Source organism: Enhydra lutris, unplaced genomic scaffold (assembly GCF_002288905.1).
Source record: "Enhydra lutris kenyoni isolate GAN:26980312 unplaced genomic scaffold, ASM228890v2 scaffoldscaffold45, whole genome shotgun sequence".
NCBI classification, from domain to species: domain Eukaryota; kingdom Metazoa; phylum Chordata; class Mammalia; order Carnivora; family Mustelidae; genus Enhydra; species Enhydra lutris.
The window spans coordinates 515,647-530,815 of record NW_019154129.1 but is presented as its reverse complement, the minus strand read 5'-3'; the positions used below and the strand labels follow the sequence as shown (position 1 = coordinate 530,815).

The 15,169-nt window shown below is 40.5% G+C and overlaps 1 protein-coding gene across 1 annotated transcript in view; it reads right to left on the bottom strand.

Annotated features, from left to right (window-relative positions):
- Positions 1 to 3,177: 3,177 nt before the first annotated feature.
- LOC111155969 (G protein-coupled receptor 139) overlaps positions 3,178 to 15,169 on the bottom strand; it is a 39,353-nt gene continuing 27,361 nt past the window's right edge. The window contains exon 2 of the mRNA XM_022516460.1: positions 3,178 to 4,112. Within this exon, the coding sequence (XP_022372168.1) occupies positions 3,178 to 4,112 (935 nt within the window). The remainder of the gene's footprint in view (positions 4,113 to 15,169) is intronic.

Below are 15,169 nucleotides of genomic sequence, written 5' to 3'. Positions count from 1 at the left end.
TGGAATAACCAACATTATAGTCTTTAATTCACTTCAGATAGGCCCCTTATGTTGGACCAGTAGGCACCAACTGTGCAAAATAACCTTCCAATTGCAGAATGTTTGCAAAGTGGAAGTTCATACCTTCTCATGGTCTGTCTTTTATGGTTTGTCTGTCATGCTCCTCATTTCTTTCCCCATGAAACAGTTCAGTGCTTGAGCTGTCCAAAAAAAGCATGTACATGTGTAGGTAGCATCACTGCATGTCCACCCGAGGACACAAATCACACAAGAGAGATGCTAGTTAACAGTCTTTCACAAAAAACCTGGTATAAGGCAATTGCTTAAATGCCATCAACAGCAGCTATACAAGACAGGCTTCCAAATTCAGGGCTCTGTTTCCAAAACTGGCCTGAAAGAAAAGGCTTAAAAGTTTTTTTTTAAACCTTATCATTATTGTCCACAATTATTACTATAAATAATAATAAATTAAAAGTCCATAGGTTATCTAAAATAAAGTTTAGGACATATGTATCAACCTAACCCACTGGGGGCACTCTTACTCATTTTAACCAGAAGACAACAACTCATTGAAATGCCTTCAAGAATCGGACCTCTTCTAAATATTATTTATCAAAATTTAAAATATAGTCAGAAGGAAAAAAGATCACAATACTACTTGGTACAACCTCTATTGGTAAGAGAAGTAATAAATGAGTGTATGAGGAAAACATTCCAAATGCACACCCAGTTTTTTTACTTTTTAAACATCAACAATTTTTACATACAATAAAAAATGTGGAGCAGAGGGCACTGAGACCCACACATCTATTTTCCATGTTGCATACATTCTTAAAGAGGAATTGCTTAATCTTTATAGCTATTGCACTGTGACTCACCCACATGTAGCTCAAACTAGTATTTTTTGAGCTATGTGTTTAAAAAAAAAAATAAATACATATATATATATATATTCGGTGTAGGTAGTAGCCTTTGGTCAATGTTCATTCATAAGGGGGTGTAGTGGAATCACATCATACACACATTTAATGAACGTGACATATTCAGACTACACATGCTTGGCAAAAGAGAAAGAGAAAGAAATGGAATTTAAACGATGTGGAGGAGTCTGCCCACCATATGGGACATACTAACCTCCTTGTCCCTCAATTTCCATGAACCTCTTCTATTGGGAGCATTTTGTTGCACCAGTGTGATCTTAAAGTTCTCATTGAGATACATTAGAGTCATACAATGTGGTCCCTAAGTTCACACCAACTTTTTCTTGTCCTTGATCTAGGAAATCTGTTCTGTTGCTGGAGAAAAACTTTGCTGAGTTAGATTTTATAAGGGATAGAATGTGGTCTCCAGCATGGCTCCTTCCTGATGACTTTGCAGAGTTAATTTTGGCTCTGCCAGGTTTTTTTTTCTTTCATACTGACTTTAGAATCTGATCTTTGGATAAGATGAGACTCTACTACAGTCATTTAAAAGGAGTAGGAATTAGGATCATCAGGACTACCATAACCTAAAATTATATTGAGTTGTATTGAGGGCATTGACTCAAGTTTAGGGCTTGTGTTGCACTGGGGCCTTTTTTACCATACTCATTTATTGCAAATGCCCTTAAAAAGGGTGGACGTGCCTTCCAATTTAGGACTAAAAATGTAGTAAGAATCCAACCTGAGGAACCAAGTGTTCCAGCAGGACTGTCTGCTTTTTGTTTGGTCAACAAAAATATCATAAAATTTCAAAGTCATTTTGGGAGATTTTTTCTAACAGGAAAAATACTGGCAACCTGGAAGAGAAATTTTTAAAAAGGCTAAATAAGAGGAACTCCAGCATGGGTTCTTCCCTTTTAAAACACATCACAGGATACACAGAAGCCTACTGTAATCAAGCATGTCTGCATGTGTGTGTGCACACATGAGTGGTAAATCCCAGGGAAGCCCCTATTAATTACATTGTAGAGCTATTCTTGCCTTGGACAGGCAAAGGGAGAACAAATAAATAGATTCATATTTTACCATTTTGCAAAGGATCTGGATTAAATCGCTTCACTGAAAACTGGCACCACCCTTTTGAGCCATATGCATCAAAGGGCAGACAAGCAAACAACATGGGCACCTTTCCATGTCAGTTGTATCTGTGTTTGTGGCTGAATAGCAATGCCAGCTGGACTGTGGGGCAGAGTGGAGAATGCCTCCCTTCACACCTGGAGAGCTACAGTTCCTGACCCTTGAAAATTAAATCCAGTTTGGAAGTCACTTCAAATAAAGCAATTTGGTGAAGACTTCAGCAAGCAAGGAGGCAGGGTTGGCAACTCCACACGTAAAAGGCTTCTCCAGGAAGCTTAAGTGGCACTGCAGTAAGAAGCTGTTTTGAGTAAAGGGGTCGTACACAGCTGACATGGGGATGGATTGAAACAATGGCAAGAGTGGGCTTATTTTTTTGTTTTTCTGGGCTCAAGAGATCCTCCTTTCCCCCCCACGCACCAGGCGGGGGTCTTTAATTTGGAGGAGATAGATAAAATCTACACAGAATGGCGAATAGAAAGACTGCATTTTAGACCCAGGTCTGAGGGTCATAGTTATGTTGGTTTGGAGCCTTTCCAAAGAAGCTCTGGCCAGAGTTTGGATGGGATTATACTCCCTTGTTCCCACAGTGTCATTCCGTAGTATAGGGTTCCAGGGCCAGTTCAAGACTACAACCTTCTCTAAGACAAAGGGCACCTTGGAAAAACCCCGAATTGGTCAGCACTGTTAGATGCTGGGGATGGTACAGGGAAGCAGTGGTTGACCTCAGCTCTTGGAAGAAGAGTGTGGAATCAGCTACCTGCTACTGTGGCTTGGTGTGTCACATAAATGAGCAGTTCCCAATGACTGTGGATGGTGCCAAGGCAAAGTCATAGACTGTTTCTTTACTCTGTGTCCTCACTGGCCACAGGATGATGACACAACCTCCAAAGGTATCTTCAAACTGGTAGGAACTTTTGCTGTCAAGTAATGTTGTGAAAATAAATGCATAAATGAAAACAAGATTGATGCTTTTTCTTTCTTCTCTTCCATCTTTTCTCATCTACCAGTCTGAGAGTTGCTCAGTCCATGGAGACAGGAAATCAGGTTAGCACTCTTAAGTGGGCTACCCTCCCATCTGGAAGTAGATTAGACAGAGGCACTAGGTGCTAAGTCTTTGGGGTCATGGGGATACTTTTATAGGTTTTCCATTTTTGTCGTACTGGTATACCAGCATCTTGATACAGTGTGAGTTGGCCGGAGAGATCCAGGGGCTACTTGTTATGGAAAAGTTATGGTTGGTGTAAAACTGTACAGGTTGCTTCTGGCACTTGAAGAAGGCCTTGAGCGTGGCAGCCGCCATTGTGCGGAACCTCTTGCTGATGAAGCAGTAGAGGAAGAAGTTGATGGCTGTGTTCAGAAGGGCCAGCATGTTGGCAATGTCGGACATGATGTGCACCAGCCAGCGGTTTTGGATGGGTGCCCCATAGAGGTGGTAGAGAATCATGACGATGCGGGGGGCCCAGAGTGTGGCAAAGATGGAGGTAATGGTGAACAAGATGGCAGTGGTTTTCCCTGTGGAGTAGCCACGCAGGCGAAAATTGCTTTTCCTCCGGAGCTTGTACACAATGATTGAGTTTAAGATGAAGAAGATAGAGCAAGGTACCAAGTACACGGTGAAGCAGTGAATCCAGATAAGGACATGATGTACAGAGGTGCTGATGTAGTCTTCAGTCCAGATGTTGGGCCACCAGTAGTAGGGGATGCTGGTCAGGAAGCAGGTGATGTAAACACTTACAATGACTTTCCTGGTGCGGGCTGGGTAGGAGACCGTGTGGTACTTGAGTGGGTGGCAGACGGCGATATACCGGTCAATGGTTAATGGAACAGTAATCCAAATGGAGGTGTGGATGGATGAGAATTCCAGCACTTCTATGATCTTATTGGCCACCTGGGGCAACTGCATGTTCAAGACAAAATCTTCCAACAAGAAGTCCACAAACACAATGAAAAAGAGGACCAAGATATCAGCAGCAGCAAGTGCCAAAAGATAGTTGTAGGAGGACTTCTGCCTTCTAGCTACCAGCTGAGAGAGGATGATCACTGTTAGGATATTTGCTGTGGAGAGAAGAGAATCTAGTTTATCTCTGAAGAGGGATGACTTTATTGGCTGCTAGGGCCATAGGCATATGTTTTGGGCACTCCCATGGCAGCCAAAGGGACCAAACCATTGCTTTTGAGGAACAGTCTCTGCACTACAAATTGTATCTCATACAGACATCTGGATACTATTTTGACAAAATTCTGTACTCATATTGTAGTTTATTTATTCCTCACACAGTCATTGGAGGTGGTGCTGTCATTGTCCTCACTTCAGAAATGAAACTGGGCCTCAGAGGGCTTAAGGAACTCACTTAGAGTCACACACTTAGTAAGCGCTGGGGACAGGAACAAAACCTAGATTGCCTAACCCCAAATCCCATGCTCTCTCCTTTATCCAAGTGCATTTATTCAAGGGTGGGATGGTTTTCCCTGCTTCATGTGTTCAAGTAGGACCTCTTAAGAACATTTTTGCAACATGGATTTTAGGACCTTTCCTTTTTATAGAGATTTAGTATTGAATGTGTGGAGGAAATCATGACCTTCAGATTAGTTTAAAGATAAATTCTACTTATTTTTAGAGTAGGTGCAGATGGTCCCTGATTTATGATGGTTTGACTTACGATTTTCAGATTTTACTATGGTGAAAGAGCTATAGGTATTCAGTTTCTACTGAATTGGAATTTTGAATTTGGATCTTTTCCCAGCCTGGCGATATGCGTTATGATACTCTCTTGTTATACTGGGCAACAGCAGCAAGCCAGAGCTCCCAGTCAATCACGTGATCACGAGCACTTAAAACTGACACACTCACAACCATCTGTACCTGTACGACCATTCTGTTTCTTCCTTTCAATACAGTATTCAATAAATTACATGAGATACTCAACACTTTATTATAAAATACGTTTTGTGTTAGATAATTTTTTCCCAACTGTAGGCTAATGTAAGTGTTCTGAGCATGTTTATAGGCTAAACTATGATGTTTGGAAGGTTAGCTGTAATAAATGCATTTTCTTTCTTTTTCTTCTTTCTTTCTCCCTTTTTTTTTTAAGATTTTATTTATTTATTTGAGAGAGAGAGTGAGAGAGAGAACAAGAGGGGAGATGGTCAGAGGGAGAAGCAGACTCCCCATGGAGCTGGGAGCCCAATATGGGACTTGATCCCAGGACTCCGGGATCATGACCTGAGTGGAGGCAGTTGCTTAAAGAACTGAGCCACCCAGGTGGCCCCTCTTCTTTTTTTTTTTTTTTTTTTAAAGATTTTATTTATTTATTAGAGAGAGAGTGAGAGAGAGCATGAGAGTGGAAAAGGTCGAGGGAGAAGCAGACTCCCCATAGAGCTGGGAGCCAGATGTGGGTCTTGATCCCAGGACTCCGGGATCATGATCTGAGCTGAAGGCAGTTGCTTAACCAACTGAGCCACCCAGGTGCCCTAAATGCATTTTTAATTTATGACGGGTTAATCAGGATATAACCCTATCATAAATTGAGGAAGAGTTGTAGTCTACCATATGGTACATTATTAAAAATAATAACAGAGAGAAGTAAATTTCCCTTCTTGTTCTCCAACCACCCAAGTACCCACCCCCCACAGGACCATCACAATAAGTCTGTCTTCATATATGTCTATATAATGCCTCTATATAGTTTTTGAACAAACAGTAGCAATTACTATTTTTTTGGTGTCCAATTTGTTTTGACAATGTATGCATATAATTTCTTCCCTTTTAAAAAAGTTTTTAGTTATTTAAGTAATCTGTAGATCTAATGTGTGGCTTTAACTCATGACTCTGAGTTCAAGAGTCACATGCTCTTCAGGCTAAGCCAGCCAGGCAACCCTGAAGCTGCATGCCTATAATTTCTGATCAATTAAAAAAAAAAGTGTCTCTGAATTAGACACGTCTGGAAAGTTGTTAGGGACTCATTCTAAAATGTTCTGATGGGTAATGTCTAAAATTCATTCTGTACATTTAATCTCATTAATTTTACAGTCAACACTGTTAATCCTGTTTTGCAAGATTCTCAGACAATTTATGTCCCTTTTCTGAAGTCCAGTGGCAGAGCTGGCATCTGGATCTCCCTTTCTCAATCTTACCTATTAAAATATTATGTAATAGTTCATTTATAAAATTATCTTGTAATATACACATCCTGGTACTCTCATCACTCAGATTAAACAAATTTTAACATTTTGACATATTTGCTTCAGTTATTTTATTTTTAAAATTAAGTTTTTGAGAGAGACCATGAGCGGGGGGTGGGGGAGGGCAGAGAGGGAGAGAAAGAATCTTAAGCAGGCTCCAGCACAGAGCTGATACAGGGCTTGATCTCACAACCTGAGATCATGACCTGAGCCAAAAATCAAGAGTTGGATGTTTCACCAACTGAGCTACCCAGGTGTCCCATCTTTTCACTCTCTTAATAGTATCCTTTTTTGTAAAATTTAAAAAATTTGATGAGGAACACTATATAGATATAGATATAGATATAGATACACACACATTTATATTATATATAATATAAATATATATTTATATATATTTATAAATATATATTTATATATATTTATAAATATATATATATTTATATATATTTACATATATTTATAAATATATATATATTTATATATATATTTATTTATTTTTTAAAGAACTGACAGTATAGATACAACTAAAGTCCTAAAGTCCTCTTTGAAATTTCTCCAACCCCATTCTTTCCCCTCCCTCTTCTTTTCTCTTCCGGCAGGCAACCTATAATCTTCAGGGCCCCATTTGCATCGCCTTACTTTGTAGTGAACCGTCCATTCTACATGCTGCTTTTTCCACTCAGCATTATGTTTTGAGATCTATTTTGTTGATACATGTAGCTCTCATTCATGCAATTTAATGACTATATAGTATTCCATTGCATAAACTTAGTGTAATTTATTCATATACCCATACATAGAGACATACATGTTTCTCTATATTTCTGTATACATGCTTATTATATAGACACATATACACACATATATGTGTCTGTATATACACATTTTGGGTAGACATGTGTGTGTGTGTGTATAAAACAATGTACATTTAAATTGGTTCCAAGGTTTTGCTATTAAAAACTGCTGTAGGGGGGCGCCTGGGTGGCTCAGTGGGTTAAAGCCTCTGCCTTTGGCTTGGGTCTTGATCTCAGGGTCCTGGGATCGAGCCCTGCGTCGGACTTCCTGCTCACTGGGGAGCCTGCTTCCCTTCCTCTCTCTCTGCCAGCCTCTCTGCCTACTTGTAATCTCTGTCAAATAAATAAATAAAATCTTAAAAAAAAAAAAAAAAGAAGAAACCGCTGTAGGGGCGCTTGGGTGACTCAGTCATTAAGCGTCTGCCTTCAGCTCAGGTCATGATTCCAGGATTTTGGGATCAAGCCCCACATCAGGCTCCCTGCTCAATAGGACGCCTGCTTCTCCCTCTCCCACTCTCCCTGTTTGTGTTCCCTCTCTCACTGTGTCTCTCTCTGTCAAATAAATAAATAAAATCTTAAAAAGGAAATGCTGCAGTTAACAACTTGATAGGACTCTCCATGAGAAATATTTATATGTGAGAGTTTATCTTGGGTAGTATGTATGTAGAAGTGTACATGTTATGTTTTAGAGTGTGTGCATCTTTTTTTTTTTTTTTTAAGATTTATTTATTTATTTGACAGAGATCACAAGTAGGCAGAGAGGCAGGCAGAGAGAGAGGTGGAAGCAGGCTCCCTGCCGAGCAGAGAGCCCGATGCAGGACTTGATCCTAGGACCCTGGAATCATGACCTGATCCAAAAGCAGAGGCTTTAACCCACTGAGCCACTCAGGTGCCCGAGTATGTGCATCTTTATCTTTACCAGATTCAGCTGAATTGCTCTGTAAAGTGGTTTTACTAATTTTCACTCTCAGCAGCAGAGTATGAGAGTTCCAGTTGTTTCATATCCTCTCAGTATTTGCTACTGTCAGTTTTTTGTTTGTTTATGCTTTACGTCTGTGCTGTTCTTGTTCTTGTGCAAGGCACTTTGAAATAACATTTTGAAGTTGTGATTTAAGGTACTGATTATATTAATTAGCCAGGATGCAAACCCAGGACCAACACTCATGCTCTAAACCACTCTGTAATATTGATAATTCAAGAAGGGGTGGGGGGATCATGCAGGTATATTATACTGTATGCAAAAGAGGAAAATAATGAGTAAATTCTACTTTAAATCACTCTTAAGAAAAGATGTCCCATTAAAGCAAAGTTCTTTGTATTTGTAAACTTGAAATTTCAAAAGTTTATTGATGAATTCAGCAATGTCTTTATGCATTGATTATGAGATATGCCCTGGGAGGAGATGTTGAACAAAATAGACATGGATGGTGTTGCCTCCAGGGAGCTTAGAATCTTTGAGGCAAGAAAAATATCAACTGAAGAGCCACAGCAGAAAATGTGTAATTGAAAGCTGTAAGTGCTATTAGTGGTCAATAAAAGCTTTGCTGAGGACATCATGCTCAAGGTGAAATTTGGAGAATTGATAAAAGGAAATAGGTAAAAAGGGTGGGAACTGAAAGTGTGTTTCAAGCAAGGGAAACAGTGTATGCAAAGGCCCTGAGGTGAGGAAAGCGTGACGAGTTGGGTTTATAAAGAATGCCTATATTGATTTTCTACTTGTTCTGTCTATACTTTTGCATTTATAGCTCTTTTTTATTAAACAGTCTTGCTATGTTCTGTTGAGAAGTGTTCCAAAATGTTTTATTCATTTAGAAATCTTTTCAAAAAGCATTCAGCATCTACCTTCTGTGTGTCTGGGCCTATGGTAGAAACAAATTAATATTATGCACATTTAGAATCTCCACTCAAAGTACAGAAAAAACACACAAGTAGCTAAGTATTAAAGAGATAAATGAGAACACACATAGTGATACAGAAGGGGCTGGTGAACAGATACGGAATGAAGGGTAAAGGATTTGGAAGAGGGTGTGGGCCAAAAGTCTGGCTACTTTGATCTAATTATATACAGTCAGAACTTCATAAATACAAGCTGTGAAATCAGGTCTCATGTTTACCCATCAAAGTCAAAAGCATCAGGACTTGGGATTAAGTGTGTAGAGTCTGGGGCTAGGCTGCTGGGGTTTCATCCTAGTTCTACTACTTCTTGGCTTTTGGGCTTTGGGCAGATTTATTCGATCTCTCTGCACTTCAGTTTCCTTCTTTATAAAATGGCTTAATAAGAATATCTGCCTCAGAGGGTTGTTTTGAGAGTCAAGTGAGGTAATTTTTATAAAGTGGTTAGAACAGTGCCTGGCATGTGGTTAAGTTCTCAGTGAATGTTAGCTATTGACCGAGAGAGCACTCATTCAGCAAATGTTAACAGAACATTTACTATGTGCCAGGCACTATATGATGTGTTGGAGATGCAAAGATTAACAAAATGTACAGTTTCCCTTTTATCATGGGGCTTATTGTGTGGTGGGGGAGACAGACAATAAGCAAATATAAAAATGTACAAGGGAATTTCAGACAGTGATACTATCCAGAATAAAACCGAAGGATGAGACAAATTGATGGGATATTATTTTTTTAGACTGGAAAGTGACATTTAAGTTCAATTAAGGATAAGGAGAAGGGCTCCGCCATGAAAAGATCTGTGGGAAAAGAATTCTAGGCAGTGGAAATGGCAAGTGCGAAGGTCCTGAGGTGGGAGTAAACATGGTATTCATGGAACAGAAAAAAGGCTTCTTATAAGTCCTATTATTATCCCCATTTTATAGATAAGGAAACTGAGGATTCGATTTGTAGGTAATTTGCCCAAAACCACATACTGAGTAAGTTGGGGAGCCAGGAGGTGACTCTGGTTCTGTCTGATGTTATGGCATATCAAGTTCTGCATTATTTTTGGTCATAGGAAAGGCTTCTCAGCTGAAGGAACGTGATTCCTGTTTCCTGGGTTGCCTCTGACTTAGAAAAGTACTGTCATTTCTCTCTCGTGTCCCTGCTGTACCTGCCAACCTGTAAGGAGGCAGGAATGGATAAATGCTGGATATATTCTTCAGAGAGTGACTCTTCACCACTGTCTCTTACTTCCCAGTTGAATGCTATTTGAAGTGTGGTGTTAAAAATTCTCCATGTCCAAACTCTTTAAAAATATTTCAGCCCCATCTAATTATTGCTTTAAGTCAGGCAAGTCATCATCTCCAAACGAAATTGCTGGTATTCATACTTGACATTTTCTTAAGTTTCTAGTAATTGCCTCTCTTGAGAAACTAACCCGCAGACACTAAACAAACCCATTTCTTTTGTACAGTTAGATTTGCCCCCAAGGCAACGTCAGGCACACTTAGGAGATCCTTGGGATGAGAGAACATGTGTGTGAGCCACACAGACCTAGAGGGAAATGGAACGATGCCTGCGAATTGATTTTCTGAAAAAGAAATGAGAATGTAGAGTTTTCAGCTCTTAATGTTTGACATTTGCTATAATTACCTACATCAAAAAATCCCTTCATTTCCACCCAGACATGTTTCTCCCCAAAGAAAAGGAGTGGTGTTGACAGGGTCTGTGTGTATTTATAATGGGTGAAAAAACAAAGAAACCCAAGTTATCATTGCCTGAAATTCTTTATCTCAGCTTTTCTCTCAAACTAACTGGCCCAAGACTCTGTTGTTGTGGAAGCTCAAGCAAGCCCCAGTGAACTCACAATCAAAATGTCAGTGCTTCTAAAAAGCAAATCTTTTCTGTCAATGGTGTCATTGGACAGGTTTAAGCTCCTGGGTAATAGAAAGCCCATGTTCTGTGATTGCAAAGCTTCTTGGCTATATTCTTGGGGGAATTCATTTCCTGTAATTTGCAGCTTACTATGCTCAAACTTGAGAGGATTTGGGGGAGTGGCTGAAAGAACAACACAGGTTTGGCTGTCAGACCCCACCACCGAACCATCTACTGGTACAGAGGGAAAGGCTCAAGGTTTTCCAGCATTATTTTCTACAAGGTCCCTGCAAGTTCCCTGAAAGAAGTAGCTGGAACAGAGCACTGACTGTGTGTTGTGAGTTTCTCTCTCTTAGTTGTCCTGTATTACCTTTTTTTCCCCTTGAAAATTAGTTTTTTGGGGGCACCTGGGTGGCTCAGTTGGTTAAGTGTCTGCCTTCAGCTCAGGTCATGATCCTGGCATCCTGGGATTGAGCCTCACATTGGGCTCCCTGTTCAGCGGGGAGCCTGCTTCTCCCTCTCCTTCTCCCTCTGCTCCCTGCCCGTATGCTTTCTCTCTTGCTATCTCTGTCTCTCTCAAATAAATAAAATCTTTTTTTTTTAATTTTTTATTTCTTTTCAGCATAACAGTATTCATTGGTTTTGCACCACACCCAGTGCTCCATGCAATCCGTGCCCTCTCTAATACTCACCACCTGGTTTCCCCAACCTCCCACCCGCGCCACCTCTTCAAAACCCTCAGATTATTTTTCGGAGTCCATAGTCTCTCATGGTTCACCTCCCCTTCCAATTTCCCTCAACTCCCTTCTCCTCTCCATCTCCCCTTGTCCTCCATGTTATTTGTTATGCTCCACAAATAAGTGAAACCATATGATAATTGACTCTCTCTGCTTGACTTATTTCACTCAGCATAATCTTTTCTAGTCGCCTCCATGTTGCTACAAAAGTTGGGTATTCATCCTTTCTGATGGAGGCATAATACTCTATAGTGTATATGGACCACATCTTCCTTATCCATTCATCCCTTGAAGGGCATCTAGGTTCTTTCCACAGTTTGGCGACCGTGGCCATTGCTGCTATAAACATTGGGGTACAGATGGCCCTTCTTTTCACTACATCTGTATCTTTGGGGTAAATACCCAGTAGTGCAATTGCAGGGTCATAGGGAAGCTCTATTTTTAATTTCTTGAGGAATCTCCACACTGTTCTCCAAAGTGGCTGCACCAACTTGCATTCCCACCAACAGTGTAAGAGGGTTCCCCTTTCTCCACATCCTCTCCAACACATGTTGTTTCCTGTCTTGCTAATTTTGGCCATTCTAACTGGTGTAAGGTGGTATCTCAATGTGGTTTTAATTTGAATCTTCCTGATGGCTAGTGATGAACATTTTTTCATATGTCTGAAAAAACAAAAGTAAAACACTTGAAAAAAATCGAACATATTAGCATGTAATTATATATATATTTTAAAGATTTTACTTATTTATTTGACAGGGAGAGAAATCACAAGTAGGCAGAGAGGCAGTCAGGGAGAGGGGGGAAGCAGGCTCCCTGCTGAGCAGAGAGCCCCATGCGGGGCTCGATCCCAGGACTGTGAGATCATGACTGAGCTGAAGGCAGAGGCTTAACCCATTGAGCCACACAGGTGCCCCTGTAATTATTTTATTATTAGCTCATTTTTACTGAGCATTTACTTTTAAGTATCTTACACACAATACCTCATTTAATCTTCACAACCACCTATGATGTTGGAACTATGATTTGAGAGCTTCGAGGCTTGGAGAGGTTAAATAACTTGTTTGAGGTCGCACAGCAAACAAGTGGTGAGCAAGGACATTAAACCAGGCTTTTTTGCCTCCTGGGTTTGTATATTTAACTACTACATTAGACCTCAGAAAGTAAAAGCTTCCCAAATCCCATTTGTGGAGGACCATGGTTGAAAGCCCTAGATGATCTCATAGCCAAATCCAACATCAGTCTTTCATGTGAGTGAGCCATCTTTGATGTCTGGCTCAGTGGAACCCCCAAAGTGACTGCAGTTATTACAAATTATAAATATAATTAGTAATAACGAGTACTGCCACACAATGATATCATTCAAAACTGTTGTGCCAGTTGATTTTTTTTCACTTAGAAATAAGTCATGAATTTTTTTCTCCTCTATGTCCATAATATTCATGAAATATTCATCTATGGCTGGACATTATTTATCTTATTTTTTAGCCACTACAGAACTTCCTTAAGCATCTTTTTATATTCCTGTGGAATAAATTTCTAAAAATAGAAATGCTGGTCTAAAAGATAAAACATTCTTTCCCTCTTCCTCCTTCTCTCCCTCTTTCCCTCTTTTTTCTAAATGCAGCTAAGAAATTAACAAAAAAGAAAAGCACTCAACTTGAAGCTACAAAAGGATTTAGATTAGATACCAAGAAGAACTTTTTGATTGTATTGGCAGTTAATGTGAACAGGAGCAGGCCTGTGACATCACAGTTGCTTGGTTCATGAAGGTCTTCAGGAAAGAACAGAGAATTTCTTATCCGGGCTGATTAAATTCCTGTGGTTCCCTTCTGCAGATTCTTTCTCTACATCCTAAACTATGTTCTTGTGAATTTCACCCCTTTCAACCACCGTCCAGGGTAACTTAAATGCATCGCTCCTTCTTTACAGTTGCCTATCTTTTTTGTTTAGAAGTGTTAGCCCTCATGTCTTATAGAAGTGCAAGGACCCCAACGTGGTAAGCAATTACAGTGGTGTTATTTTAGCAGTTCCTTGGAGGTGCCCCAAGGACAGATTTCTAGGAGAAGCAATGTTTAAGCCTCCCAGGCAGGAAGTCAGCACTGCCCTTGTTTAAGTCAGCTAGAGAGGGAGGGCAAACTGAATTGTGTGATGGGCGTTGCCTCTTGGAATTTATCTTCCTCACTGTTACCTGTCCCATCTCGATCTCTGGCAGAGGAAGAGGAAATAAAGCATAATGCAGACAAGAATTGATGTTCAGTCTTTTTGGCCTTTGTGGATGGTGCTAAAAGGTCTTCAGAAGTTTCTGCCCTGAGGGCTCCTAGGAGGTGAGCGGGAAGGATTTCCCTGAGGGCAGCTTTCCCACCCTTGGTTCCAACCTCAGGCACTACTAGCAGGCTAGTTGCCATTATTGTTTCTTCATTGTTCCACTTGCCCCAGGGTGGAAGCTTGGGAATGCGCCTGTCTTTTCTGCATTTGGTTATCAGGAGAACAGAACTGACTGCGGACTACCGAGATGGAGGTCAGGCAGTGTGTCCCCACACGGTGGGAAAGGCCGTCCCTTCCAGAATCCTGGAGGGCTCTGAAAATCCCCCTTCCTTTTATTTTGTTTTTTTTGTAGGTTGAGCAAATATCTGAGTACATAAGAACCTATCCTAGCTGGAAGAGGTTGTGAAGTGTAGTGGTTAATCTCTCTAAGTCTCAATTCCTACATCTGAAATGGGCATCTTAATAAATTTACCCTCATGGGTTGTTATAAAGATAATGTAGAAATAATGTGTGAAATGCTTAGCATAGTTTTTGGATTATAGTGAGCACTCAGTAAATGTTACCTATTGTTACTTACTATACTTGGCCAGCGTAGTTCAGCAGACAGTTACTGATCTATAGGCCAAGACCTTGTGATGGAAGGAGAGATGAGTCAGAGAGAGTCTGAGCTCTCCAGGAATCCTAGAGAAGATTTTAGTTTCCCTCCATGGATCATTCCAGGCACTAACAACCCTGTCACCCTATCTGAAATCCTTCTTTGCCTCTAACCTAATCCCTCCAGCTCTATTCCACCCCTACCCCTCCATTTTGTTTCTCTGCTTGGTGGAGAAGAACATTGGCTGTTATCTAAGGCCCTAAGAGCCATTATTACAGGATGACTCAGTTGTCTCTTGCTTTCTCTGAAATAACCTTTGTTCTTTGAAAATTTTAGTTTTTATTTTGATAGCTCTTTAATTTTCTTTGTAGCTTTACTGAGACGTTCTTCTCTTTTTCTTGTGGAGACCCCTCTTTGTCACTCCCTTTAGCACTGGAATGGATTCTTTTCTTTCTTTCTTTTTTAAGATTTTATTTATTTGACAGAGAAAGAGATAGCCAGAGAGCACACAAGCAGGGAGAGCAAGAAAGGGAGAAGGAGACTTCCCGCCAAGCAGAGAGCCTGATGTGGCCAGATGAGGGGCGTGATCCCAGGACTCCTGGATCCTGACCAGAGCCCAAGGCAGACCCTTAATGACTGAGCCACCCAGGCACTCCTGGAATGGATTCTTTTCAAATCTAGGGGCAGTATTTCCTCTCTTTCTAGGGTCTCCTGTGAAGGGTGATTGCATAACCTGAGGTAGAATGGCAAAATACACTTCCTCTTCTATCTATTGGTAGTGGC